This window comes from Phoca vitulina, unplaced genomic scaffold (assembly GCF_004348235.1).
Source record: "Phoca vitulina isolate PV1807 unplaced genomic scaffold, GSC_HSeal_1.0 scaffold23, whole genome shotgun sequence".
Taxonomy (NCBI): Eukaryota; Metazoa; Chordata; class Mammalia; order Carnivora; family Phocidae; genus Phoca; species Phoca vitulina.
The window spans coordinates 22,840,088-22,868,023 of NW_022589726.1; the positions used below are offsets into that span (position 1 = coordinate 22,840,088).

General features: G+C 52.5%; 1 protein-coding gene across 1 annotated transcript; it reads left to right on the top strand.

Annotated features, from left to right (window-relative positions):
• Positions 1 to 11,502: 11,502 nt before the first annotated feature.
• On the top strand, positions 11,503 to 26,863 carry ENDOU (endonuclease, poly(U) specific). The gene is made up of 10 exons (XM_032421054.1): positions 11,503 to 11,744; positions 16,505 to 16,627; positions 18,897 to 18,968; positions 19,447 to 19,581; positions 20,040 to 20,211; positions 20,622 to 20,821; positions 23,056 to 23,169; positions 23,809 to 23,915; positions 24,676 to 24,818; positions 25,509 to 26,863. Exons 1-10 carry the CDS (start codon positions 11,690 to 11,692, stop codon positions 25,627 to 25,629), a joined length of 1,242 nt encoding a protein of 413 aa, XP_032276945.1. The 5' UTR covers positions 11,503 to 11,689; the 3' UTR covers positions 25,630 to 26,863.
• The last annotated feature ends 1,073 nt before the right edge of the window (positions 26,864 to 27,936 follow it).

Consider the following 27,936-nt stretch of genomic DNA (forward strand, 5'->3'; position numbering starts at 1 on the left):
ATCCATGGCCGGGGCAGGGCTGGTGGCCTGGGGCGGGGGGTGGGGGTGGGGGTGGGGAGGAGCAGTGGGGCTTCTCTTCCCCGAGCACGAGCACGGGAACAGGTGATGAACGGTCGGTGTGGCCGCGGCTGTGTGAGGCGGAGGGCTGGTCCCTGAGGAGCCCTTCCGTTAACATCAGTGACCAGGGATGCTGTGTTCTGAGGCCAGCCCTGTTGGGGTGTGTCAATGAAGGCCGAGACCGTCCCAACCCCAAGAGCTGGGGAGGGGGTGTTGTGTCGAGGGTGGACGCAGGGAGGCTGACAAGCAGTCCCACTGCTGCACAGGGTCTCTGGGTCCCAGGCGGAGCACTAAGACGGCTGCCACTGCCGTCCAGACCTACGCCCCTGGCCTCGGCAGCTGCCGGAGCCTGGAGCCCCTGTCAGTGGCCAGTGGGGGTCACCCTGGGCTGTCAGCTGTGGTCTGAGAGCACTGTTCCAGCCAGCTGCAACTAGCTCCTTCCACCCACCCCCTCCTGGCTGCAGCACGCCTCAGCCTGGTGGGTGGTCCTCTCAGGAACCGGGGCCTCCGAGGACAAGTGGCCAGTAATAGAAAGAACACTGAGGCAGAGGCTTCTGAGGGGAGCCCATCCCTTTCTGAGGCCTGGCAGGCTCCCAGGAGATCCACTTTCTTGAGACTGGTGCCAGCCAGCTCTGTTAGCGTTCTGTTCTCCCTCCCCTCCCCTTCAGCACTCCCCTCCCACGCAGGGGGCTCCCTCCTCTCTTGGCTTCCTATGGCCCTGAACCTGGTAGGGGGAGGTACACTGTCTGGCCTGGAGAGGGACCTCTCGGCCTTGGGGATGACCCCAGAGTAGGCGTTGAGTGGCAGGGCCCATACCTGGAGGCCGAGGAGGCAGCTGGTGTGGCCCCGTACTGGCTCAAGTCCACCTCCCCTCACCCCTGCCCTGCCAGACCTCTTATCCCTGTGGTCAGGGACACACATACAAACTGCTTCTGGAGAGGGTTAGAGCCTTTTGCAGGAAGCAGCACAGCTGGGATTATACCTCAGGTTTCTGGGAGAATCCCAGCAAGTTAAGGAACAGTTCCCTGCCTCCATTTCTCCATCTGTAAAATGGGTATGATGATCTCAGTTCAGCCCTTAGTGACAAACAAGTCAAACTGTAGTTCTGCCTCCAGAGCCACAGAGACAGCCTTGGCAGTCCGCCGTCCTCGGCCTGACGCCATGGGTGGGCAGCAACGCCTTGAGTGAAGTTGGGCAGAGCCCACTCCTCCAGGGAGAGCCTGGGTAGAGCAGATGACAGGGTAACCAAGCCGGTTCCTTTGCCTGTGGGTGGAGATGCAGGACCACGGGGCACAGAAGCTTCCAGAGCTGAGCAATCATGACATGAGGCCCAAGTCTTGGTGAGTCAGGACTCCCAGGGGCTCTCTTCCATCCTAAACCCATTGTCTGATGGGGTTTTGGCCAAGGCCAGACCAGCCTGCCGGCCACAGCCCTTCACCATCCTTTCAGACTCCAGAGTGAGATAAGCCTTCCAACAACAGAATGGAAGCCAAGCGTGGTCAGGGCCAGTGTCCTCCATCAGCATTTTCATTTTTCTTCTCTGTGGTCACACCTATGTCCTGAAGGAACTTTGGCAGCATACAAATCTCCCTTCTGCCCTGGACTGCCCTGCAAGTTCCCAGCTCCCTTAATCTCTGGGGTACACCTTTTGAGCCTGTTGGGAGAGGCTTGGCCAGGAAAACAGTGCCCAGGATGGGCAGGAGGATGCAGACTGGGTGCTGGAGATGCTGCTGCCTGGGCTGGGTCACCACGGAGGAGGGAAAGGCTCTAGGTCATGGTGGCTTCTTGCTCTGAGGGCCACATGATCTTTTGTCTCCCTGACTGCCGAGGCACGGGGTAGGTGGGAGGCATCTTCCCGTGTCATGTCCTAGCAACCCGGGCTGCGTGTAGGGGACTCCCAGTTAGTGTCCCAGCTTCAGGACAGCCATGATGGGAGAAAGAACTCATGGGACTGCTGAGAGAAGGAAGTATAAGAGGCCTTAAAAAAATCTCTTCCCTAAAAGGAGGTAAAGCAGGGAAGAAAGTGTGTGTGTGTGTGTGTGTGTGTGTGCGTGTGTGCACCTGTGCCCCATGAGGGAGAACAGAATGGAGCAGATTATTCCTCCTCTCAGATGCACACATATACCCACTACTCCCTTACCCCTTCTCCTTGGCTTCCCCGGGAAGTCCAGGACGCTAATTGTGGGGTACACACCGGGGAGGGTCATGCCTCTCCAGCAGGCTGAGCAGGATCCGGTGAAAGGGTAGGGCAGTCTGGGAGCCTGACTGTCTGACCCCTGGCTGCCCCAGCTGTTCTCCCTGGGAGCCAGGCCCCTCTCTCTCCACGAGCCCTGGGCCTCTGGCTGCTAAACTTCCCAAGCTGCAAAGATTAATCTTTTTAATATTGCTGTTATTCATAGTATTTATCATGCTGATAGACTGAGATGTGACTAGTTTTCATCTTTTCCAGTATTCTTTAACCTCTATTATTTTTATACTGAGAGTAGGGCACATCCTTTTACCCCCCCACCCCCATTTTACAGTCAGACTGAGGCACAAAATGATTTGCCTGAGGTCACATAGCTGGCTAATAAGCAGGTGGACTGGTGAGGAGCCTGGGTGTGTATCCGCTGGACCCGAGCCATGGAACTTTGCTCACCCCTGCCCTTTCCTTGTGCCCCTGGAGCTCCAGATGCAATCTCCCTGAACCCCAGCATTTTCTTCTCTTAGAGGAATAGGCCCAGGCATGTACATCCCTCCCTCCCTCACTTCATTCTTGAAATCTTATGTAGTAGTAGGGGCTCTGTGAATGAGACAGGTGGTCCTGCGAGGGTGGTCCTGCAGAGCGCCCCGCCCCGCAGACAGACCCGGAGCAAGGCTGTTAGACGGAGAGGGTGCCGCAGAGTGCAAGTCCAGGGAGGAGTGGATGCCCAGGGCCGCGGGGTCTCACTGCTCACCCCCAAGCATTTAGGCATCGCTCTGCCTCCTGGCGTTGGGGCTGCTCTCCACTTAGCACGGGTACAAGCCCCCGAGGATCCTGAGGATCAGACAGCTAGCATGGCTGGTGGCTGGTGCCTGGTGGCTGGGGCAGACTCTGACCCGGCAGTTGGCTCCTCCTTCCTTTCCATGGACTGATAGGCCAGGATGTAAACGCATTTCCAAAATGTATCCTTGTACCCTGCCGCATACAGGAGTGCTAGGCTTCTCACACAGCTGCCGGGGCCCTGGGCCTTACCCAAGGCCCCAGAGCCTCCAGTTGCCCTGCTCCGATGCCCCAGCCAATCCAGGCACCCCTGTCTGAGATTCTGGACTCTCCAAGCCCCAAGCCCCGCCCTCCTGCAGCCGGCTGGGCAGGGCACCTGAGGACGAAGGGGCTTACAGGCTCCGTGATGAGCGACTATTGTACCTCCCAGTGATGATGAAAGCAGATCCTCTGAGAAGATGAGTCTGACTCAGCTGTGCTTTGAGAGCATCTTCTTGGTCATGCCTGGGGCCTTCCTGGAGCAGGGGGCCTTGCTGGGGCCAGCAGGGCTGCTGCTGGTGGTAGGTGGAATGCCGGGAAGGAGCATGGGCCCAGGGACTCCCAGAGGAAGAGGAAGGCTGGGCTCAGAGCCCAGATCCATTTTTTACGGGAAAGTGTGGGATTCAAGTTCTCGAATCTGTTTAGACTTTGACCCACGTGGACCCTGGGTGAAGGAGCCCTACCCTTAGGACCTCGTCTGACTCTGCCCCACATGTTCTTGGCCCTTGGGGAGAACTCAGGGTCTCAGGTTTCTTACTGGGGTGTGAGTTGTGGGCAGCCAGAGCCATCTCTGGGTTGCTGAGCGGAGGAGAACGCAGGCTTTCCTGGCACTGCGAGGACTGTAGCCAGCAGAGGGGTGGAGAGTCATGAGGTGGGGTCATGAGGGCAAGGCATTTTCAGCTCAACCTGCCTCCCAGAAAAGCGCCTTGTCACCCAGAGCTGGAGGCGCGCAGGGGTGCGTCAGGGGGGCCTCTGCGAGGGGCAGTGTGGGGAGCCAGAGGAGCCTGGGCCTCAGCAGCCACGTGGCCTCAGCCTGGGGCAGGTGTCTTCCTCTCTCTCGGTTTCCTTATTTATAAACAGGGATTTTGACTAGAAGGGTTTGGGATGTTTTCCCACTCTCAGTGTCTTGGTGTAGGCCTCTCAAGTCAACCAAAGAGATGAGGGGGCACCGACCTCTCTTGATCATAAAGCTGCAGACTCCCTGAGCATTTTCCCAGGGGTGGCCTCCGGCCAGGACCACCCGAGGGAGGGATGTCAGCTGCAAGCCATTTTATTAGAAGGATTTTCAGAGAGTCCCCTACCCCTAAATATTACCGCCTGCAGCCTCCCTGAATTCTAATTGTCTGTACAAGGCCCCTGTTGTGTAGATACGTAAGTTGGAAGATTCTAATGGTCTAATGGTCAGGATCCTCATCCCAATGGCCAGAAATAGGAGAGGAAGAGCCTGAGGCAATGCACTAGGGGAGTTTTGTTCCCCATTGAAGCTCCTAGCTCTCCCCAGATCAAGCTTAGTCCTCTAGGCTGTAGCCCCGCCCCCAGAAAATAAGTGGTCCCCTTTGGCAACCAAACCATGTGAGCTAGACAGTGTGACCTACTGAGAGTCATCCCCCCAAACTGGGAAATACTCAAAAGTGAAATGCTTGAACATACTCAAAAGCACATCATAGTCTTAAAATAAAATTTGGTTTTGGAATTATAAAAAGGAATCACATTATGAAGAGTTTAGAGAAACTGCCACTTTCTCATGCTTCATGTCTGTCTTAAATGTCATTTTTTCACAGAGGTTTCCCTAACCATCTTATCCAAATTAGGTCTTTTGTGGCTCTGCTTCTTTTTTAATTGAAGTATAATTAATGTACAGTGTTATATTAGTTTCAAGTGTACGGTTATATTAGTTTCAATGATTCAGCAATCCTATACATTACTCAGTGCTCATCACAGTAAGTGTACTCTTTAATCCCCATCCCCCATCCCCCCCTTTCCCCCACCCACCTCCCCTCTGGTAACCATCAGTTTGTTCTCTGTATTTAAGAGTCTGTTTTTTTGTTTGTCTCTTTTTTCCTTGTTCGTTTGTTTTGTTTCTTAAATTCCACACATGAGTGAAATCATATGGTATTTGTCTTTCTCTGTCTGACTTATTTCACTTAGCATTATACCCTCTAGATCCGTCCATGTTGTTGCAAATGGCAAGATTGCATTCCTTTTTTTGTGGCTGAGTAACAGCCTGATATATATATATATAACTTGAAACATATATATATAACTATGCATATATAGTGCTGCTTCTTTCTTTATCCATTCATCTATCGACGGATACTTGCTTCCATATGTCGACTATTATAAATAATGCTGCAATAAGCACAGGGGTAAATAAATCTTTTTGAGTTAGTTTTTGTTTTCTTTGGGTAGGAACCCAGTAGTGGAGTTACTAGAGCATGTGGTAATTCTATTTTAAAAATTATGAAGACCCTCCATGCTGTTTTCCATAGTGGCTGCACCAGACTGCATTCCTACCAACAGTGTATTAAGGTTCCTTTTTCTCCACAATCTTCACCAACACTTGTTATTTCTTGTCATTTTGAGTCTAGCCATTCTGACAGGTGTGAGGTGATATCTCACTATGGTTTCTTTTTTTTTTTTTTAAGATTTTATTTATTTATTTGACAGAGAGAGAGACAGCAAGAGAGGGGACACAAGCAGGGGGAGTGGGAGAGGGAGAAGCAGGCTTCCCACTGAGCAGGGAGCCCAATGTGGGGCTCGATTCCAGGACCCTGGGATCATGACCTGAGCCAAAGGCAGATGCTCAACTGACAGCCAAACAGGCGCCCCTCACTGTGGTTTCAATATGCTTTTCCCTGATGATGAGTGATGCTGAGCATCTTTTCATGTGTCTGTTGGCCATTCTTATGTCTTCTTTGGAAATATGTCTAGTCAGGCTCTGCCCATTTTTTAATTGGATTATTTGTTTTTATGGTGTCGAGTTGTAGAAGTTCTTTATATAGTTTGGATATTAACCCTTTATCAGACATATCATTTGCAAATATCTTCTCCAATGGTCTCCTTTGCTGTGCAAAACTTTTTATTTTGGTTTGGTCCCAACAGTTTAATTTTGCTTTTGTATCCCTTGCCAAAAGAAAAATATCTGGAAAAATGTTCCTATGGCTGATGTCAAAGAGATTACTGCCTATGTTTTCTTCTAAGAATTTTGTGGTTTCAGGTCTCACATTTAGGTCCTTAATCCATTATGAACTTATTTTTGTGTATAGTGTAAGAAAGTGGTCCAGTTTCATTCTTTTGCATGTAGTTGTCTAGTTTTTCCCAATACCATTTATTGAAGAGACTTTTCCCCATTGTATATTCTTGCCTTTTTTGTCATAGATTAATTGACCACAGATTTCTGGGCTCTCTATTCTGTTCCATTGATCTATGTGTCTGTTTTTGTGCCAGGACCATACTGTTTTGATTACCACAGCTTTGTAGTATATCTTGAAATCTGGGAGTGTGGTACCTCCGGCTTTGGTCTTTCTCAAGATTGCCTTGGCTGGCCCTGTTTTTTTTTTAAACACACACTATTCTGGTCTTGTTATGTGCCAGGCACTGTTCTAAGAGCTTTGTGGGTATTAACTCATTCAATCTGCCCAAGAGCCTTGTCAGGTACTCTTACTTGCTCTATTTTTACAGCTCTGGGGGGAAACTGAGGCACAGAGAGCTCAGGAAACCTGCCCAGGGTTGTATAGCTGGTGAGGGGCCGAATTGGGATTCGAACCCAGGCAGCTTGGCTCTAGAACCAGTAGTCTCAGCACTGGGTTCTGCTCCCCCAAGCACAGCTTTCAATGTGCTCTGCCCATCGTTTCCCTCTGCCTTTGGAGGCTGCGCTCCTCATCCTCGCATCCATTTTGCTTAGCAGTCAGGCAGATGAACAAATGCTGAGAAAGGGGGAAATTGGCCGTGACACAGCTACCTTAGACACTAATTAGGACAGTTTTGAAAGATGGTAGATCTCCACACCCTGGGTAGGAAGCGCTCCTGCCAGTTCCTCTGGCGTCTTTGGGAGGACAGAGCCTGTGCTGACACACCAGGGCCAAGAGGAGGCGAGGTGCCTGGTGCCCGTGCCCGGCTCCTGCTTGGCTGCTCCGCACCCCGCTCCTGACCTTGCCCTTGCTCACTCCCTTGCTGTCTCTCTGAAGCTCCTTATCTCTGGCTGCCTGTCTCATCCGCTTCCCTTTGTTCCCGCTGTGCCTCCAGACCCTCCCCGAAACTACTGGGGCTTGAGGACATGAGACAGAAATTTTACTTTATAAACTCTATTAGGCAGTGTAAACCAAACATTAGCAGAGCTGGCAAAAAAATCTAGGCAGGTGGTTACTTTGGGATCCTAAAAGGCGGGATTAGGTTGAGTTATCTGTTACATTGTGGCTTCAGAAGCTGCTGGAATCCGGGGTCCTGTCTGATCCCTGCGTTGGCTGCCCCTGGCGGTGGTGGTGCAAGGGGGTGCCTTGGGGGGGGTTAGATGCCCCTACATTTCCGTTAGTTCCAAACAAACCTGCAATGTTGCCACAGACGGTGTGTTCGCTACGAAAGCATAACTACACAATGAATGCCTAGACCCCGTTTCCACCCACTGCCCATAAGCCCCCCTCGGAAGCCTCCAAATCTCAAAGAGGGCCCCGTCTGCTCTCTCTGTTTGGCTCATCATCTTCCCTCGAGCCTTTATAACGAGCGGGGCTGGAAGGCTCAGTTTGCTCATTCATTCATTCTTGGTCCCTTTACATGTTGACGGTTATTTAACACCTTCAATGACAATACAAGACAGTAGAGGGGACCCAGGAAGCAGAGGTGAAGAAACAGTCTGTATGGATGAAAAGTTAAATGGCAGTGCAGGGGTTAACCGACACCACGTTGGCAAACACACACCAGAAGTGCTGTGATATGCCAAAGGCGCCCAGGACAAATATCAAGAACTGAGTCCATAGGCAGGAGCGATTCCTCTGGCTGGAGGGCTGAAGTCAGGCTTCTTGGAAGGGTGGGTTTGCCCTGGGCCTGGAGGTGAGTCAGAGATGGACAGTCCAGGGGAGGGCATTGCAGGCAGAGGACCAGCCTGGGGTTTGGCCAGCAGAACCAGAAGGGCAGCCCGGGATTCTGGTGAGTGGCCTTGGTGGCACGTGTGACTCGTGCATTCACAGGGCGGGGGGTGAGTGCAATGTTGAATATCAGGGCTGCCCACAAACGTAAAAAGAAATGCCTGGAAACCCAACTGTGGAACACAACATACAAACCAATGTGAAAGAAAACCACTGGTGGAGCCATTCTGAAACACGTTCAGCAAGAGGGAACCGCAGACTGAGGTGGGTCACAAGTGACTAGTTGTGGGCGACTGTCCCGGGTCTCTATCCTGGGGCAATTCTGGGCCACGGTGGGACGGAGCCTGGAGGTCTAGCATCTTCAGGGGCCAGGGGTCCCCTTAGGAGGGGACTCTAGGCCTCCCCTGTGCTGAGCCCGTCCAGTTCTGGTCTGGTGCTGAAGTGACTCAGCCTTGGTTTCACAGAGGACAAGGCTAGTGGGTAGGCTGGCCTCGGCATATGTCCCCTGGGCCAGGCTCTCCCAGAGCCTGTGGGTCCTGACAGACCCCTCACCACCCTGGTAGCTCAGAGATATATGGGATCTACTTCAAACAGCCGTCTAATGCTGAGGCTTCTCTGTCCTCTGTCCCACGAGAAACCAATAGGTTCTAAGAACTGTTTTCCAGCCTGGCCTGAATGCTGCCGGTCCAGTAACAGCATAGCACCAGGCTTACTAGGAAATATTTGCTCACAGAATTCGCATTCTCCACACCACTCATGGCCTGACTGCCTCCTGGATCCTTGCCCGCATGCCCTCACCCTCCACAGCTGCACCCTGTCCTCACTTCCTGATCAGAGGAGGCATCTCTGTTTGGTGTTCTCGTCATGGGAATGCCATCTGCCATGCACCTGTCACCACCCCCTCCCAGCCCCAAGTCTCCAGGACTCAGCCTCCCGGGACTCCTACCTTGCTGGCTGGCTCCCTGGGAACAGCTTTTAATCAAGGGTGGAAAGTCCATGTGAAAACCTAACTGGGGGAGAACTTGGAAAGAGGAGCAGCAGAGTTTTCTGTCCAGACCAGGCCAGCCTGCATTTATCTCTATAAACGCCTATGTGCATCTAATTTATCTATGAGGCATCTTTGCAGGAGTGTACAGAGGTGTGTTCATACCTTGGCTCGCTGGATTGTTTCCTACTGTCCTATCTACTTTCCTCCACGTCAGCACGTCTTGGGTTATGCAGTCCTGGGCTTTGGGAATCAGATCTGGGAAGTGGGGATGAGCAGCTCTGAGAGGCATGGAGGCAGGACAGCCTCCTAGGATCGTGCCGGGCTGGCAATTTCATATGAGAAGTGGAGCCAGGTGACCGCTGAGGTCCCTTTAATTCCACGGAATCTGAGCGCAGACCACTTTGCCTGGTAACCCAGACGTGATTAAGTGGTTGTTGACGCATTCTGTGGGACAACGTGGCATCAGTGCCCATCAGGACGGCGTCTGGTTGGAAGTCCCGCCGCATAACTTACTGATGTGCCCTGGGTGTGCCTGCTAACCTTTCTGTGCCTCAGTTTCCTCCTCTGTGAATGAGGATAACAATAGTACTATTAAGGGCTGTAGTGGGAGTGAAGGAGAGAATGCGTAGGAGGTTCTTGGCGTGTGACACCCCAGCACATGCTCAGTCAGTGTTGGTGGTTGTCCTTAAAGTTGCCATTGTGGTTCTTGTTGGAGGACCCAGTCGGAAAGACCTGGATCCTCAGATGTGCCCTCTGGCTCTATGGGGTAAGTGTCAACCGTCCCCCAGCTCCCAGCCTTGCTCCTGACCTAAAATTCCCCGATGGAGGGAGGCGCTCCTGCCCAGAAGCTCCACCCCACAGGCTGCTCAGCCGGACAGTAGGGTCAACCCGGCCAGACGGACTCCACACCTTCGGCCTCAGTGGGGTCCCCCCAGCAGGGCCCTTGGAAGGCACCGTCCACCCCAAATTCTGAGGCGTTGTTCTCCTGGCCCAGCCAGTGACCGTCTCCTTTAGCCCCTAAGCTAACCAGAGTCCGAGATCCGGGCATGGGCCGCCAGCCCCCCAGAGGCTGCGGGCTCCCTCTGGCCGTGGTCGCAGCCCGCTCTCCGCTTGGACTTGGCCGCTGGAGCAGGCCAAGCAGCCTTTCTGCTCCTACTCCTTCAACCAGCCTCCCTCCTCCGCGGAAGGGCCAGGCTGACGCTGCGGCTGTGCTTCTGCTGTGAGTCTCTTGCAAGGTGGCTTCCTCGAGGCTGTCCTGGGCACTCCGGAGCCCTACGTGGGGTCTCATCTCTGCACAGCGAGGCAGGGGCATTCTTCCCAACCACCGTGGCGGCTCACCCTGGGCTTGGCGGGAAGCCCCGGAATGAACTTGGCAGGGATTGTCAGGTTCAAGGCCGTAATTTTGGAGATGGGGAAACTGAGGTCAGAGAGAGGAAGCATCCCACATTTCAAGCACACCGGCTGAGGAGGACAGGCCCCCCTACTTCACCCCTGGAAAAAAATCACTATAGAGTAGTCTCAACGGTTCATCAATTTTGCCTTTTTATATGGGAGTTTTCTTTTATTGAGAGGGCAGAATCTCCATGCGGCACTCTTTCTGGAAAGGGCAATTTACTTAGCAGATTTTACCTTTAATAGGAGGGGGAACTTGGCAGCCCCACGTTGCTGCACTTCTGCTCTCGGACCTGGGGAGGAAGGAGTGCCAAGAAGCCTCACCTCCCTGGGGAGGGTCCTCGGAAGACGAGTGTAAGTAGGGGATGAAGGGAGTGGGCTTCTGGGCCCCCAGAAGAGCAAGGGTATGTCCTCTGGCTGTCTCTAAGGCCTCTTGCCCACCGCTGACCTCATAAAGCTAGAACCTGTGAGAACCTGAACCATGAAAAGCTGAGATGCTGACTCAGTAAGTTAGAGACTATTTCCATACTATTTCTGGGGTGCTTTAGCTATGTGTGGTTTGATGCTCATAAGAGCAGCCCTTGTTTCTGACCCACACCTCCTATATCTCTCCTTGCACTGACCCTAACACTTGCTTGAGCACTTCACTGCTGGTCAAATCTGGAATGATCGCTTTACTATGTCCCTCATATTAGCACCAGGAACTCAAAGATGAAGCCAGCCTATAGCTCCTTGGAAGGTCAGAACAGTGGTTTGCTGGTAGGTGGGTGTTTGGAGGGCATCACCCAGAGACAAGCCCATTGGTGCTCCCACTTGGGACAGAGAACCCCCCAAACCAGGCCTATCTTGCTGTGCCTGCTTACATGACCTATTTTCTGGCTACAGCTAGTATTACCTGTTCTAAACATCTGGAATTACCTGCCTGCTTAGTCACCTTCCACCTGGCTTCAAACAGCTGTAGGGCCCCACCCCCTCTCCACATCCTATCCATCTAGGGTCCCTCCCTCCCCTTTTTCTTCCTGGAAGGATCTGGAGGTACCAGATCCACAAGTTCTGATGTCTTTAAAAGGATCAGCCTGGGCAATAAAGCTCATTTGAGAGCTGTGACATTCACCTTGACTCTAGTGAAAGTCCAACAGCCAATCCCCTTTTGGCTTCCAACTGGGCACCATGAGGGCCTGTGTGCCCCTGATAGTGGCCATACTCTGCAGCCTGGCCTGGGCTGGTAAGTCATCATCTGGTGGGGGTGAAAGGGTCCTACGTAAAGAAGCAGAGAGTTAGGGAACTTGGTAGAGGGTGAGCAGAGTGGGACAAGGGAGGGTCAGCTCTGTCCTAAAGCCAAGGAGCACCTTAGACCTATCCCTGTCAGAGTATAGGAGTTGTCTCTGGGGTGGAGGGGACTGTGTGAAGGGGGCTGCAGGGCTGATGGACTAATGTCATGGAAGCCCCTTCCTGAGTCCTTGGAAGACGAGACCCAGACATCCCTTAGTCCAACTTGACTTTTGATTTCACCATGGTTTGTCTGCGGGACTGTTGTATGATATAAAGCCGGGGCTGTGGCCTGCTGGGTTCGAGTGGCCTGGCTGCCCTTGGTCACTCCCTCCACTGCCTGTGGGTGGGTGAGGTTGTTGGGGTGGGACCTTGCTCTGGGTAAAAGCCTCAGGAGATGTGCAGGCTCAGGGGGAAACTGGAAAAGCCCCTGGCCAAGAGGTAGGCTGTGTACTCTCTAAGCTGTACAAGTGGTCAGAGGAATGGGCCTTCGACCCAGTTTTTGAGGAACTAGAGCACAGAGAAGGGTCCTGGCCTACAGTTACTAGGGGTGCAGGGGAGGGGGCCTGCAGAAGGACAGCAGTAGCCATGCAAACTGCTGATGCTGAGGTGTTCATTGGTAGTTGGTTAATGGGTGTGGAGGAACGAGTGCTAAGGAAGGGGGCTGAGCTGAGGGGTGTGGGGAGAATCCTCCTCTGCCCAGAGGAGAAAGAATCAGAGCTTGATACCCACCCCACCCAACCCAGGTTGTTCCCAAATAGGACTGTTGTAAGGACGAATTAAGATAATGTATAAAAAGCACCTTACGTGGTGTGAGATCTCAATGAGCTGGGGTTTTGGTTACGATTATGTTTATACATATTCCTGGGAGAAACTTCCTCATTTCTAGCCAGGTTATGTATACAGAGACCCGGAATGGGATTCCCAAATGGAGGACCTTTGGAGGAAAAGGCTGGGAGGGACCGGGGACCTCTATTCTGGCACCTGCTGCTGAGCAGCTGGGCGTCAACTCTGTCGGGGCCCTGGGGGGTGGACAGCCAATGCGGAGGGCATGAGAACTTCTAGCTTAGTGTGAGCCAGCGGCCGCTGGGTTGGCACATCCCACTCTCAGGAGAGGAGAACGACTTGAGACACTGGGTCTCTGGGCAGCTATGCCCGAGGACAGAGGCAACAGCACCTTCAGAAGGGCATGTGAAGCCCTTGTGCCTGGGGGGGTGATCTAGCCTGGCTGTGGGATGGATGGGGAGTTGCAGGTCCAGTGGGCAATGCCTCCTTCTTTCCTAAGGTGGGTGGGAGGAGGCTCGGCCCTTGTCCATCCTAGTTCCAACATCTCAGAACTTAGATGCAAGACTATGGATCATATGGAGGAGTCATGGCCAGTCTTAGGACCCTGGTTGTTTTGGGTGAACTGGGGCAGGAAGCTGGTCCTGGAAATGAATCTTCTTGGTTGACTAGGTCTCCAGGGAAACAGCATCTGGGGCTCCTGAACAGGCACGGATGTAGGATGATGCCCTGACCCTCAGAGTGCCTGAGTGCTGGTGTAATAGGGACACCCAGGTTTGGGACCAGGCTCTCTTGGCGGGCAGCATGGATAAGGAGTGGGCCTTCTGGTATATTGAAGTCTTGGAGAGTGCAGAGAAATTCAGCATCTCATGAGACAGGGGAGGCCCTAAGCTTTTCAAGGGGAATAGAGGGAAACCCTGAGTCTGAGATAGGCAAGGCCAAAATGAAGAAGGCAGAGGCTCAGAGAGATGAGGCAGAGGCCAAGGGGCAGATGGTTGCTGAAGCAGTGACTCAGCACCTGGCCCGTGAGCCAGGCTCACACCAAGCCCTGTGTGGCTCGCAGGCACAGGGTGGGGACACCAGAGTGGGGAGCCGGGGTGACTCGTCTGCTGAGTGTCCCCAGGACAGCACAGCGAGGCGCCTATGAGGAAAAGTCCCTCCTACCTCTCCCCTCCACCCTCAAATCCCAAGGTCTTCTTGAAGCAGACGAAGTTTACAGGGAACCCCTGGAAGGGGTTCTTACTGGGGACAAAGTTCTTGAACAGAGATGAAAAAGTGCACTCAGCCAGGGCCGTGGGGGGTGCTCTCCCGAGCTCCAGAGAGCTGACTATTCACTCGGAGCCCTTCTCAACCGGTGCCAGCTACTGGAATGAAGTGAGTTCTTTCCTGGGACTCTGCTGATCTGGCCCATTGTGAACATTGCCTTGATTTGTCTGAATTTTCTCCCTTTGGATTCTGGGTGTTCTGCCAGGCTGACCTTGCAGGCAGCTGACCGAGCCTTCCTCATGGCCTAAAAATTTCTCCTTAAGGTCTTTGCATTCAGGTTCCAAGGGAGCATCATTTAAGATTCAGGAGGAGTTCCCCTGAAAGGACAAGCGGCCTTGGGCCTGGTTGTTTTTTAAGGACAATCCACTGGATCAAAGGCCTGCCTCCCTGGCCGCGTGGGAGGCCCTGGACACAACTTGAGGCTGCCTCAGGACCTGGTTAACCTTGACCTGACACCTCTTTAATGTAAAGAATACAGGCTCACAGCAATGACGTCAGCTGGGAACCTGCCAGCAGCATAAATGCACTGACACCCCAGTCCAAGGGACGGCCCAGCTGAAACCCAGGGAGGGAGTCAGCTAGATGAGGTATGTCCACAGGGAAGACTGCTCCGGCCAGTCTGAGCGCTTGCCACATTGGAGCTGGGCATGGAGCCTTATCACTGTTTATTTATCTAAGCAGCACATGTTGCTACTATGTATCATGCGCTGTACTAAGTGCTTTGCAAATATCAACTCGTTTAATTCTTATAAATATTCTATGAGATGGACTCCATTGTCATGCCACTTTCACAGATAAGGAAACCGAGGCACAGAAGGTCAAATAACTTGCCCAAGACCTTATAGCTTGAAAGCAGCAGAACCAGAATTCCAGCCCTATGCAGTTTTGGCCCCAGAGTCCAGGTTCTCAAGCTCTTTGCTATGCCACCCACATGAACACCACATAAACCCTAATCCCAGGATCCAAACAGTAACTAAACCCATATCCTTAATATTCACCTCCCACGCAATCCAGGCTTAAATTGAGATATTGTACCTGTGTGGAATCACCACCAGAACCAAACCCCAAATCTAATCGAAGGCAAAAGTGGGATAATTTCTCTTCTCCTAATCCTGACACACTCTTCAACCCTGAAGTGGTGTTAAACCTATCCCCTCATTCCTCAGCCAAACAGCAATACAAAATTGTTACTTTATCAATAAATTTAACTCAAGTCCAAATCCCAACCAAAGCTCTTTTTTTAAAAAGATTTCATTTATTTATTTGAGAGAGAGAGAGTGGGAGAGAGCACAAGTAGGGGGTGTGGAGAGGGAGAGAGAGAAGCAGGCTCCCGCTGAGCAGGGAGCCTGATGCAGGGCTCGATCCCGGGACCCTGGGATCAGGACCTGAGCCGAAGGCAGATGCTTAACAACTGAGCCACCCGGGCGCCCCTGCCAACCATAACGCTTAATCTAAACCTAACTAACCCTAACTCTGGCCCAAATCAGGTTTCAGTTTCTGCGTTCATACGAACTCGATGCTAATGGCAACACTGACTCTGATCTTGACATCCTCCGTCGCCCACAGCCTGGCCCCTAAACCCAGCATTCGCGAAATCCAAACCTCAGGAACCTCAAGTGGAAACAAAGACTCTGTAATTACCCTTAAAGCTCAAAGTGGAAGGAAAGGGCCCCTGAAGCCAGCTGTCACCAAAGATATCTCCTGACACTGTCTTTGCTGGGGTGGGCATGGCGGGGGTTGTGTTTTTAGGAGTGGTAGTGGGTTTGTACCATTTCTTTCAAAATTTTTTGTCTATGCCCCTTGTGACCAAAAATTTGCTTCTGCAAGCCATGTGGCTGGAGTAAGGGATGTGGTCTGTGGTTACACAACGGATCCTATTCCAGAATCCAATTTGCACCCATACTCGCCTCTTTCCCCACCGGAGCATAAACTAATTCAAACGCATTCCAAAGACTAGAAGAAACAGAAAGATGGGACCTGGGGGAAACAGGATGCAGGGGAGACCAGGTGAAGGGGAGCAAAGAACAAAGCAGCAGAAGACATAAAAGGGACAGGATGAGAGGAAGGGGGTGTCGGAGGGGAGAGGGCAGGTGGGATCACTGGGGCAGCAGTGACTCACCTTGATCTACGTGACAGGTGAATGGTGGGCTGTGGGTCACGACCAGCCTACAGACCTCTTTCGTTGGTCTGCCTGAATTTTTTAAAAATTGGAAAACTTCACATAAAAATAAAGGCTTCTCCTGAAAAACTAGAGGCTCTGGCAACACTGAGCCTGCATCCCAACATGGCAGAAGGGGCTGGAGCTGATAGCGGCTGCCAATTTCAGGCCGAGCATCACTTCCAAGTTTGTCACGGTCCCCACCAATTCCTACTGCCTCCTTGCTTCTTTACTTGCTTCTGTTAGAGGTCTAGCCTCACTCGGCATTTGAGTCTGTGATCCTCATCTATATAATGAGCCCTGCAACATAGGGTGGGTGGTGGGTGGTGGGGATGAGGCTTCTGCTGGTGCGTGAGAGGTTGCGCATGTATTTCTCCCTTGCAGATAGCAATGATCTTCCCTGCTAGGTGGGGCCCGTGCCCCTGTCTGCAAACCTTACTGCAGGGTGCACCTTGATGAGGAGAAGAGGATCCTCACAGAGCTGAGTTTGTGACCTTTATTGCCCGTAGGAAAATTGGAGTCCTGTGCATCTCGCTGTAATGAGAAATTTAACCGGGATGCTGCCTGCCAGTGTGACCGCCAGTGTCCCCGGCATGGGGACTGCTGTGAAGACTATGAGCACCTGTGTACTGGTGAGGCTCCTTGTGGGGTGAAGGGTCTGGAAGGCACAGCGGGCCAGGCCATGTCCACACCCAGACTGCCTGAAGGGACGTTGGCTCGGGTGTCCAGCAATTCAGAGCTGGGTTCGAGATGGATGACAAGACTCCAGGGGCCCGGAGGAGGACACTGAGGGGCAGCGCAACGGTCAGGGATTTGGCCACTACTTGTCCCACGTATTCTAGGATGTCCCCAGTAGAAAACCCCAACTTCAAAGAAAATAGGTTGTTCACCTGGAATATCTATCTGAACTATCAGGATTAACAATGTTTTGAAAGTTCAAGTAATTCCAAAAACAGCAGAATGGTAACAAACATTAATATAACATGAGTCCCATTACCAATTGTAATTCAACACTTTACATTGCAAAAGTGTAAAAAGGGAGTAGAACTTTCCAACTTGCGTGCCACCAGGAAGCCTGCACGGCGTCACAGTGACTGTCGTGATTCACACCATTCTTCCGATAATGAGTGGACCGAGCGGCTGCAGCATTTTCAATCTATCATTCCCTGTCCAGTGACTAAATGGGACACGCACTGCTCTCAGAAGCCAATCGTTTCTCTGCTACTCTAACAACACAGTTTTAAAGGAATCACTTGAAAAAATTATTTTGAATAATCCCCCTGTTTGGATGCTTCCAGTGTTTTAGACCGCCAGATAAATGGTCTTCTGCTTTGTGACATGAAGCCTTGTTAAGTTCACTGTCAAACCAGGTGCCCCGACTCTCAGTTTGGAAAACATGATCACTAAAGCCATGGTAGGGAATGGCTAGCAAGATCATGGCATACAGTTGTGCAGGTTATGCACTGCACAAGGGCACCTGGCTGAGAAGGCAAGTTGACCAAAATAGAGTCCATATCCTTCTTGCTAACCCATAAGCCTTGGTGAAGAGTTGTGTCTGCTGAGAGAAAGAAGTACCTTTTCCTAATTTTTCCAAAGGTGGTATATGCTGACCCAGCCATGTGCCCACTGGGTTGCTTCCACCCAGAAGGAACCCTCCTTCAATTTACATGAAAACACCATCTACACCAGCAGAAGTTCTGCTGATCAAGCCCAGGGAGGGAGACCCAGGTCCAGAGCTCAGTGCCAGAATCAGAGCCTGCCCCTTTCTCTTGCCTTGTGCCCTATTCAGCAGACACAGGAGAGCCTGTTTACCTTGGACCATCGGGCTGGCACTCACAGCAAAGAAAATACTTAGCTTAGGAGCCAGTCCATCTCCAAGTCTCTGACTTGCACCTCAGAATCCTTTTCCCACAGAAAAAAATGTGGACGATGCTTGAGACTCTAAATCAGCCCTTGAAAGTCTCTTTAGCATAACATTCGAGGAGTTAAGGACCTTGTGGATTGTCAGCACTTAGAGCACAGCCTGGCACCAAGTAAGTGATTAGAAGATGTGTGTTGCTGAACGAATCACCTGCCCTGTGGTTCTGATGGTAATAAGACAACACTATCCAGCAAACTCACTAACGGATTCTGAATCACTTTGTAATCGTTTTTTTTCTTTGGGGGAAATTACCCCACTGCGTGTGAGAAAGGAGCTCAGTGTCCCCAGGAGCATCCTTCCTCTTCCTCCCCACCCCCACTCTGCCCACACTGCTCTGCCCCGAGCCTAGGCTCCAGTCACACGGCCTGCAGGCCAAGGGAACGGGGCAGCAATATGAACGTGCTTTTCTGAACACGCCCTCCCCCCCATCTCTGTGGCCATTGCCAAGTGTTGTAAAGAAAGAAGGGAAGTTGGTATCTCAGGAAACAGTTCTTAGTCCCAGAGGGCCTGGGTGGAGTTCACCCTTGACCGTGACTGGGAGTTATTATAGGTAAGGGATGTTCCTAAGTGAGGGCCTTGCCATTTGGAGAAGGGCAAGCCTGTCCATCTATCAAAGTGCGTTAAAGAAAAGTTATACCCAAATCAGGGTTTTCAATCCAGAAGGCACCCCTTCCTGCCTCCCCTCCTCTTTGTAAGGATGAGCACACTGAGTACCAGAATGCTCAAGTGGCAAGGAGAGTTGTCACCTGGGGAAATTCTTTGCACTTTTTGTAACAGTTTTCAGCCATCTGTCCCCTTCTGTCTTCCATTTTCAGTTTGTCTCCTTGTTCATTGTGCCTTAGCCCCTGTTTTGTATTTTCTTCCACCGCACTGCTTGTCCCGGAGGCTGGGGGAACTGAGAATCGGACATAAGGGGAAGGGAGCCCTCGGGGGTGGGGGGGTTGGGGGGGGGCTGGTGACTCTACTTCTCTGACCTACAGTGCAAGAGGACCCTGAAGAGCCAGAGCCATTCCTGGGGCTGGAGGAAGAGATGTTGGAGGCCCCAGCGAGCAGTGAGTCTGCCTTTCTAAAGGGGGGCCTGCAGGCTAAAGGAGGAGGGACATGGGAGGTGACAAGGAGGAGGCAGCCATCCCAGTGGCAGCAGGCACAGGCCTGAGCCAGGCGGACCCCAAACCCAGCACCTGGAGGTGGTACGAGGGGCTGGCCTTGGCAGCCTGGCGTGCAGGCAGGAAAGGGAGTCTGAGGCCTATGGAGGGAAGTGGAAGAGATTTTATTTTTAGGGTGGAAAGATTATAAAAACAACAGGCCAGAAAGTAGAGTTTGGCCTCTCGGAAAGGGCTTCCTGACCGTGGAGGGTGTGTACCAGTTCAGCCTGTTTGTTTTCCTTCCCTGGAGATCTTCACTAGGAGTGCGGAGGGCGAGGCTGGGGGTGGGGTGGGGGTGGGGGGGTGTTGGGAGAACCCGGCGGCCGGCCCGAAGCGACCTCTAGGGATCTGTCCAGGACACACACACCCCTCCCTGTCCTCTCAGACCTGTACTCGGCACCCAGCTCCTGCCGGGACCGCTGCCACGAGGCCTTCAACAGGCACCAGCCGTGTCACTGCAATGCCCGCTGCCCAGAGTTTGGGAACTGCTGCAAGGACTTCGAGAGCCTGTGTGGCCACGGTCAGTCTCCTGCTCCCTTTGGCGTGGCTCCAGGGACCGAGGAACTCTCCAGAGCAATAGTCCTGCGGGTGCGCTCCCTGGACCTGCAGCGTCAGGACCATCTGGGGCTGTATTAGAAAGGGAGACTCTCGGGCTTCCCCCCAGACCCACTGAATCAGGAACTCGGGGGGCGGGGCCCCCAGACCTGTTTTCACAAGCCCTCCAGGTGATTCTGGTGGGCACCCAAGTTTGAGAACCTTTGCAGAGGAGTGTGTGGACATTCTGCGGGGAGGCCACCTGCCGATTTTAAGTAGCCTTGAGGCCCCGAGGCCCCTGCCGTCCAACCATTAGGGTGATGGATTGCCGCCTCTTTCCCTGGCTGCCGGCTTCTGGAAGGTGCCCAGGGGAGGGGGCCCACAGACTGCTCCCTCGCCCTGGGGCCTTCCTTGGGCTGAGAGCCCCCTTCCCATCCCTCCCAGAGGGCTTCTCCTACAGCAGGGACGCCATAACCAAGGAGGAGCTACAGAGCATCTCTGAGAAGATCTACAGGGCGGACATCAACAAAGCCCAGAAGGAAGACATCATTCTCAACAGCCAAAACCGCATCTCGCCCTCGGAGACCAGAGACCACGTGGACCGCTGCCCAGAGCCGTGAGTCCCCTTCACTCTTCCTGCGCAGTGCCCCGCACCGGCTCCCACCCCCGGCTGGCTTCGCTTCCTTCCACGCCTCAGCCCTTTTCTCCTCAGGGCAGGCAGGATCGAAGGGAGAGAAGAAAGTAGGTCTCCGGAGACAAAGAAAGACAGCTTGAGGGACTGTGGGTGTGCAGCCGGGAGGGTTTCTGTGGTTGACGGGCTGCAAAGAGAACCGACCTTCCAAGCGCTGCAGCGGGAGAAAAGAGCCGCCTCAGGCACACCGTTCTGGAGGGGCTCACGGCCCCACTCTGCTCCGGCCCCGCACCTTCGCAGGCCTGCCCCGCCGGGTCTGGCCGCCCCTGCGGGGGTGGGGGTGGGGTTCTGCTCCATGTTCAGGCCTCTCTCGGGCCTCCCTCCGCCTCCCCCAGGCTCTTCACGTATGTCAACGAGAAGCTGTTCTCCAAGCCGACCTACGCGGCCTTCATCAGCCTCCTCAACAACTACCAGCGGGCCACGGGCCGCGGGGAGCACTTCAGTGCGCAGCAGCTGGCCGAGCAGGACGCCTTCCTCAGAGAGGTCATGAAGACGGCCGTCCTGAAGGAGCTCTATGGCTTCCTCCGTCACAAGAGTGAGTGAGCCTCCCCAAGCCCCACGGGGCAGGGCTGAGGACAGGAGGGCCTGGCAGGCCTGGGGCTCCAGGGTGGGGAGGTGAAGCGAGCGGGGCGGGGGTGTGTGTGCGGTGGCCAGCGGACTTCCGAGGGGGCCACAGAGGAGCCCCGGAGAGACCACGGGCCTAAGCAGCGGAAGCCGCCTTGGTGTGGCTCGGAAGTCAGCTCTCCTCGGATTTGCTCTGGGCCGCCGCGCATCCCCGCACTCACTGCTCCAGTCTCAGGCTCCCTGCAAGACGCGGAGTCACCCCGCGCCACCCCACTTCAGCGGATCGCCGAGGCGCCGAGGGTCCCTGATTCTCCTCCCTCCTGCTCCAGGTCCAGGAAGGATGCGTGGCTCACTCCACGTTTTTGCTGGGGAAACAGCAACAGAAAAGCACCCAGAGCTTCTCCCGGGAGGGCTTCTGGCTAGCGTGGCTCCAGATAGGGATACATCTGAATCAGACCAAAAAAGGTTTGAGCCGCAGGAGTTCTTGGCAAGGGGTTGTGTTTCTTTCGTGTCCCGCAGATTCCTCCACGGAACTCCAGGCCGCTGGGCTGGGCCCCCTGGGCAGCTCTTGTCCAGGTCTCCCCTCTGCCCAGAGCGGCTGCCTTCCGTCTGCCTGCCTTCCCTTACGAGTGAGTCACCGGCGGTTTTTGGGTAAAGCGGGGGACAGGCCGCCCCTGTGAAGAGGGCGCGATCCCGCACCGCCCCCTGGCGGTCCTCTGCCGCAAACACAAGCGAGAGTCTTGGGAGTCCGGCCCGCCCTCCAGCTTTCCGGACAGAAGCCCGCCAGGCTGGCTGACTGGTCTGAGACCAGGGAAGTCCCGAGCGGAGCCGGGTCTGGGACCCAGGGATCCGATACTGAGGCCGGGCTGTTCCATTACTTCTCCTGTCCTCACCTCTCTCCCCGTCCAAATCCAGACTGTCCTTCAAGTTCTAGCTCACATCCCACATGGCCGACGCTGCACCTGCCCCAGCTGCCTGTCTAACATCTCACGTGGCTCTCTCATGGCATCTACTCAGAACTTTGAAGAGAACTCATGATTCCCACCCCTTCCTCCTTCCTCAGTCTTCCCCATCCCATCAATGACACCATAGTCCATCCCATTGCTCACGCCCAAACCCCAGGAGTTATATTCAATTCTTCTCTTTACCTCATGGCTCCCCACCTCCACTCCTCGATCAGTAACGTCTGTCACATCCTCCTTCAAAATCTATCCCTGATCTGACCGCTTCTCACCCCCCCCCCATGGCTGCCACCACTGCTTCTGACCTGGACAGAGTGTTAGCCTCAAAACTGGTCTCTCTGCGGCTCCTACACCCCACTGACTTTTTATATACACAGCCAGGGTGAGCCTTTAAGAACAAAGCTCTCACATAATTCCCCTGCTTCAAACCCTTTGGTGGCTCTCTCACCTCTAAGAAGCTATAAAGTCGTTAAGAGACCAGTTAACATGTGTAATGATCGCGCGGGCTCAAGTGCCGTTTCTACCTCTTATTAACTGTGTGATCTTGTGTGAGTTACATAACCTTGGTCTGCCTCAATTTCCTCATTTCTAAATTGGAGATAATTAGTATCGACCTTATGTGAAGATTCAATGTGAGGACTGAAAGCACTTAAAACAGTTGGGGCACATAGAACATAGACAGTAAATCTAAAATATTTTTGTATTTTTACTTTTTGACTGACCCCCAACTTTCTTGCCATGGCTTGTGAGGCCTGGCCGCTGCCTACCTCTCGGACCTCCTGTCCGACCACTGCCCCGCGCGCTTACTATGCTCCAGCCACACTGACTTCCCTTAGCTCTTTAAACACAAAGCCCAGGTCGTCTTAGAGCCTTGCACCTGCTGTTCTCACCACATAGAAGAATCTTTCCCCAGATTTTGTGTGGTTGACTCCTTATCCTTCAGGTCTCTGATTAGTGGTACCTTCTCAGAGAGGTCTTTCTGATCATATTGTTTATTAATTGTCTTTTCCACTGGAATGGAAACTATGAAAGCGGCGATCTTGTCCTTGCTATTCCCTGCTGAATCCTCAGCCTGTAGATCTGGCTAGGCACAGAACAGGTGCACTGTGGAATGGACAACTGAATACGTTTGTTGGTTGAACCACTGTGTTTCTTGATGTGCTGGAGCAGGTGGCCCTTCCCTGCTTCCCAGGACCTGGTTCCGCCTTCCCCTCTCTTAGGTGCTCTGTGTTCCTCCCCGCAGACCGCTACAGCTCGGAACAAGAGTTTGTCACTGACTTGAAGAACATGTGGTTTGGGCTCTATTCAAGAGGCAATGAAGAGGAGGACTCAAGTGGCTTTGAACACGTCTTCTCAGGTGGGATCATTCTGCTTGGAAAGAAAGAGTTGGAGGAATGAAGAGAGACGGCTTCCCTCAGGAGTAGGGCAGCATCAGGCACTGATGAATCAGCAGCCGAGCCAGCTCTCAGGGACGGACAATGTCCACTCCCAAGCCAAGACGGAGGGGTCCGAGGAGCTGTTTTTGAGGAACAGTGTCTTCTGGAGTATTTAAAGGGGAAAGGAGACCAGATACTGGGGCCCCCAAAGGGCACACATAGGAAGGGAGGTGTGTTTGGGGGCAGGGCTGTCTACTTCTGAATGGTTCTCTGCTTTCCAAGAGGGCCAAGGTCTTTCTGCCCACTGTCCCACCCCATAAAGCTCCTACCAAGTTTGGCTTGCTACTGGAGAAATGGCTGAGAGGAATATCCCAGATTGGTCACCCGGGGCCAACCAGGAGGAGGAATTCTCCCAAGGGCTTAAGCTGAAAGGGGGTGGGGAGGGCTTTCCTGGGTGAGAGTTAAGGGATGTGTGGGATGCTGGGGAGTCAGGGCAAGGGGCTAAGCAGGTGTGCATTCTACAAGCCAAAGTTTCAAGAAGGGGGACAGCCTTGGCATGGGAGGGGCAAAAGGGGTTGGAGGGGAGGCCCAGATCACCCACCTTGAACTCTTCATTATAGGTGAAATAAAAAAAGGCAAGGTCACCGGCTTCCATAACTGGATCCGCTTCTATATGCAAGAGAAGGAGGGCCTGGTTGACTATTACAGTCACGTCTATGACGGCCCCGTGAGTACTGAGTGCTGACCTCGTGGGCTGGAGAAGCTTATTAGTACCCAGACCTCCTGCCCTCACTCTGCACTCCCAGCAGCCAGACTTGCCTCTCACCCTGACTCTCATTGGCCGCCCAGTGGGGATGGTGAAGATGACTTCCCGATCTGCTGGATAAGCAGCCAGGACCCTGAGATTCCCTTCCAAACAGTGAAGGCTCCAGAGCTGCAGAGGGCAGGAGGCAGAGAGCACTATCCCTGGATGGGAGGCTGGGGGCAGGCGAGGATCCTCAGAGGGGAAGACAAGTCTCAAAGGTGTGTAATGACCCCCTGCCCAAATTTCCTTAGAATGTGGCCTTGGCTGGAAGTTTCAGCCTGGCTAGTCTGAGTTCAACTCCTTACATTTTATAAAAAAGAAACCTTTGCTGCCCTGTGCCAGGAAATAATTTGGGGACAATAAATTGTCCTCCTCCACGTGTGATGGCCACAAGAAACAGTCATGGCCCCCGCGGCCCTGGTGGCAGTCACAGGAATGCGGGCTCTCGCCTCTCTGGGAGATGCACACTGGCAGCTCCAGACAGAGGGTCCAAGTAGGGCTCAGACACCTTAGCAGGGCAGACTGTTTCCTTGGTCCATGTAAAGAATCCAGCCTCCCCAGAAAACTCACACAGGCCCCTAACGGGCCATCAGCAAACCCTGGCTGACTGCTAACCATGCGCCACCTCTCTGTCAGACTCTGCTCATGGTATTCACCAGGCCCCCTTTGCTACTCTCCACAGTGGGATTCTTACCCCGACGTGTTAGCCATGCAGTTCAACTGGGACGGCTACTATAAGGAAGTGGGCTCAGCTTTCATTGGGAGCAGCCCTGAATTTGAGTTTGCGCTCTACTCCCTGTGCTTCATTGCTAGGCCAGGCAAAGCGTAAGTACTGGGCCAGCCAGGCCTGGGGAGCAGGCTGGGGCCACAGGCTGTCCTCAGCCAGGACAATCAGGAGAGCTGGATTCTACAACTTAGTGGCTTGGACAAATCACCCTTCTGCACCTCAGTTTTCTCACTCGGGCAATGAGGTTGTTAGATAAGACTGGTGGTTGCCAAACTTTATCTTAGCAGCAGAACCACCATGTGAAATCTTACGCAGAACCTTCATATGTAAAACAGTTAGGAATGGAGTTGCCCTGGTGCTCCAACCCTCTCTATTTGGTTCCCAAGGCTGCTAGGGGGAAACCTGAAGCCCCAGAGAGTATAGCTTGAAACCACTGGGCTTCATCTCTTCTAACATCTGAGGACTTTGGGTCCTACTACTTCTGAAACCCTAAGCAGACATTTAATTTCTGGGGGTTCAGCTCTAGAATCTGAGATTTTAGAATACTGTTCTGGGAAATATGAGGAGCAGGGTTCTTTAAGAAGATAGAAACTAAGGCACAATTTTGAAGGGCTGCCTGTGCGTGGGAAGTGGGAGGCAATGTCTGAAGAAAGCTGTGGCAGTTCTCCTGGGGGTTGTTGAAGTCAGGGCAGAGCCCTTCTGCATGGGTTGGGCTTGATCTTCCCAGTCAGGGGATGGGCATGGAGAGATGTGGTGGGCTCCTATGACTTGGCCATCTTTCCCCACAGGTGCCAGTTAAGCCTGGGTGGATATCCCCTGGCCATCCAGACCTATCCCTGGGACAAGTCCACCTATGGAAATGGCAAGAAATACATCGCCACAGCATACGTGGTGTCTTCCACCCGATAGAGCTTGGAGCCAGATGGGAGCATGAGGGCAGTGAGAATTCCTGCAGGACTCAGGGGCTATCTGCTCTGGGCTGCAGGGGGCTGGAGGAGACTGGGAGGGGTTACTAAGTCTAGAAATGCCCTCATGGTTAAGAGAGAAAAGACACAAATAAGAAAAATGCAGAGAAACAGTCAAATCTTTGTGCTCCAGCATTTTGGAAATAGAGTCCAGACAGAGAAGATGGGAGCCCTCTGTAGCCCTTTGCCCTGATGGGAGGTGAAACCATAGACAAGTCCTTGACCTCTCCAGGCCTCATGTTTCCTTTTAATGTAAAGGGAAGGGGTTTGCCCCCTTTCTTCTTTTTGGAGTCGGTGAGAGGGCAAACCTGATGATATCATTACTGTGAAGGTGTTTTCAATTGTTCTTAAGAAGAACAGCAGATAAAAATTCAAGGTTACTATAATGGCTGTTATCATACACAGCTTTGCAAACTGTAGTTCAGCCCTATGTTGGGGCCTCAAAGGACTCTGGTCATGGAAATCAAGCAGTGGGTATTTGGTCTTTTCTAGGGTTCTATCCTCTCAGAACAGGGTCTGGGAGAACTCTGATGCTTGATGGAGGGGATAGTGGGTTAGCACAGTGAGTGAGCCTGGGAGGGAGTGAACTTCTGTAGGCCCGAGTGTTTTTGCAGCCCGTTCAGTGACTGCATCAGAAGCTTTCTACTTGTAGATGTTTAGTGCAGGGACAGAGGTGTATTTTGATCCCACACAGTTTGTGAAAGACTTCCCCAAACAGGAGGAAGATTTTGCATCTGAAGAAAGGAACTTATAGCTTGGTGACATTAACAATTACTTTAAGGCTTATCCAGCAGCCATAATTTGCTGGAATTACTCTGGAATTAAAGACAGGGGCTCCCTGTTCCAACCTCAATTATGCATTTCTCCTCCCATGACCTCAGGGAGAACCAGACACTGTCCCACAGAACTAGGCTTGAACTATGGTTTACAGGGTTCGAGTCTCCAGTTAAAGTCATTAAGAAAACTTGAAATCTGTCTTCATTTCGTATATGACCCCCTTCAACTGTCTGTCTCCCTCCCTGCCTTTTCCCTGGAGCTGAGAGTGATGTTGCTGGCTTCAGTCTCTTCAGGATGGTGTGGAGAATGTGGTAACTCTAAGTCCCTGAGGACTCATCAAGTCTCTCTAGCCAAGAGGGGAAGAGAATTATTCCTGGTTGATTTGTAATGTGAAGTGTAGAAGGAGGGTACTTATGACTTCTGGTTCCACATATAAGGAGCTTAGACGTCACTATTCCAACCTAACAACAAGTGAAAAACCAAACAGACTGAAAAATCAACAAGTCTTCTTGGATCTGCGAGAGAGGAGAGGACACAGGCAAACCAGTGCCCTCAAGATTGGAAAGTCAGGCAAATATAGATTGGAATAAGCTTGGAAAGACGAGCATACTGGAGCAGAGACTCTCATGCAGCAAACCATTGCAGAAACCAGTGCCAGGATAGGAAAATCTGAACTGCAATAGGTGAATTGCCTGAAGGAGAGGTGGTGCAGACTATTCTGAGTTCAAAACTCCAGGGGAGCCAGGCATAGGGGGATGCCACAGGATTGTGAGATTTATCTCCAGGAGCTCCACCAGGTTCCCATAGTGCGTACCAGAGAGAAACCCTCTTAGGTTACTGGCACAGGGAGGAGAAGTGGAACCATTTTGAAATAGCCAAAGAACTCTGTCCTTGCAAACAAAGCCTGCCCTTGGGGGAAACTTGTTAGCTGTTGGCTAACCTGCTAGACTATTATCAGAGCCTAGCTGACCTGGGGAAGGGAAATACCCAACTCCACCCATGTTAGCCATCCTCTTTCACACAAAGGGAGCAAAAACCTGAGAAACACTTGTGAAGTTCACAATCCAGAGGCATAGGCTCACTAAAAGACCGAGACACAATCATAAGACCGTAGAATGCTTCCCTCCCCTGCCCCCCACATTACCAAAGGCCGATTTACCATGCCTGGCAATCCAGAAAAAATTACAAAGCATATCAAAAGGTAAAATAACATAATTTGAAGAGCTAGAGCAAATATCAGAAACAGACATGGCAGGGATGTTGTAATTTTCAGATAGGGAATTTAAAGTAACTATGATTAATATGCTAGGGGTTATAATGAATAAAGTAGATAGCATGCAAGAACTGAGGGGCAATGTAAACAGAGAGATGGAAATCCTAAGAAAGAACCAAAAAGAAATGCTAGAGATGAAAACACTGTAACAGAAATGAAGAATACCTTTGATGGGCTTATTAGCAGACTGGACACATTTGA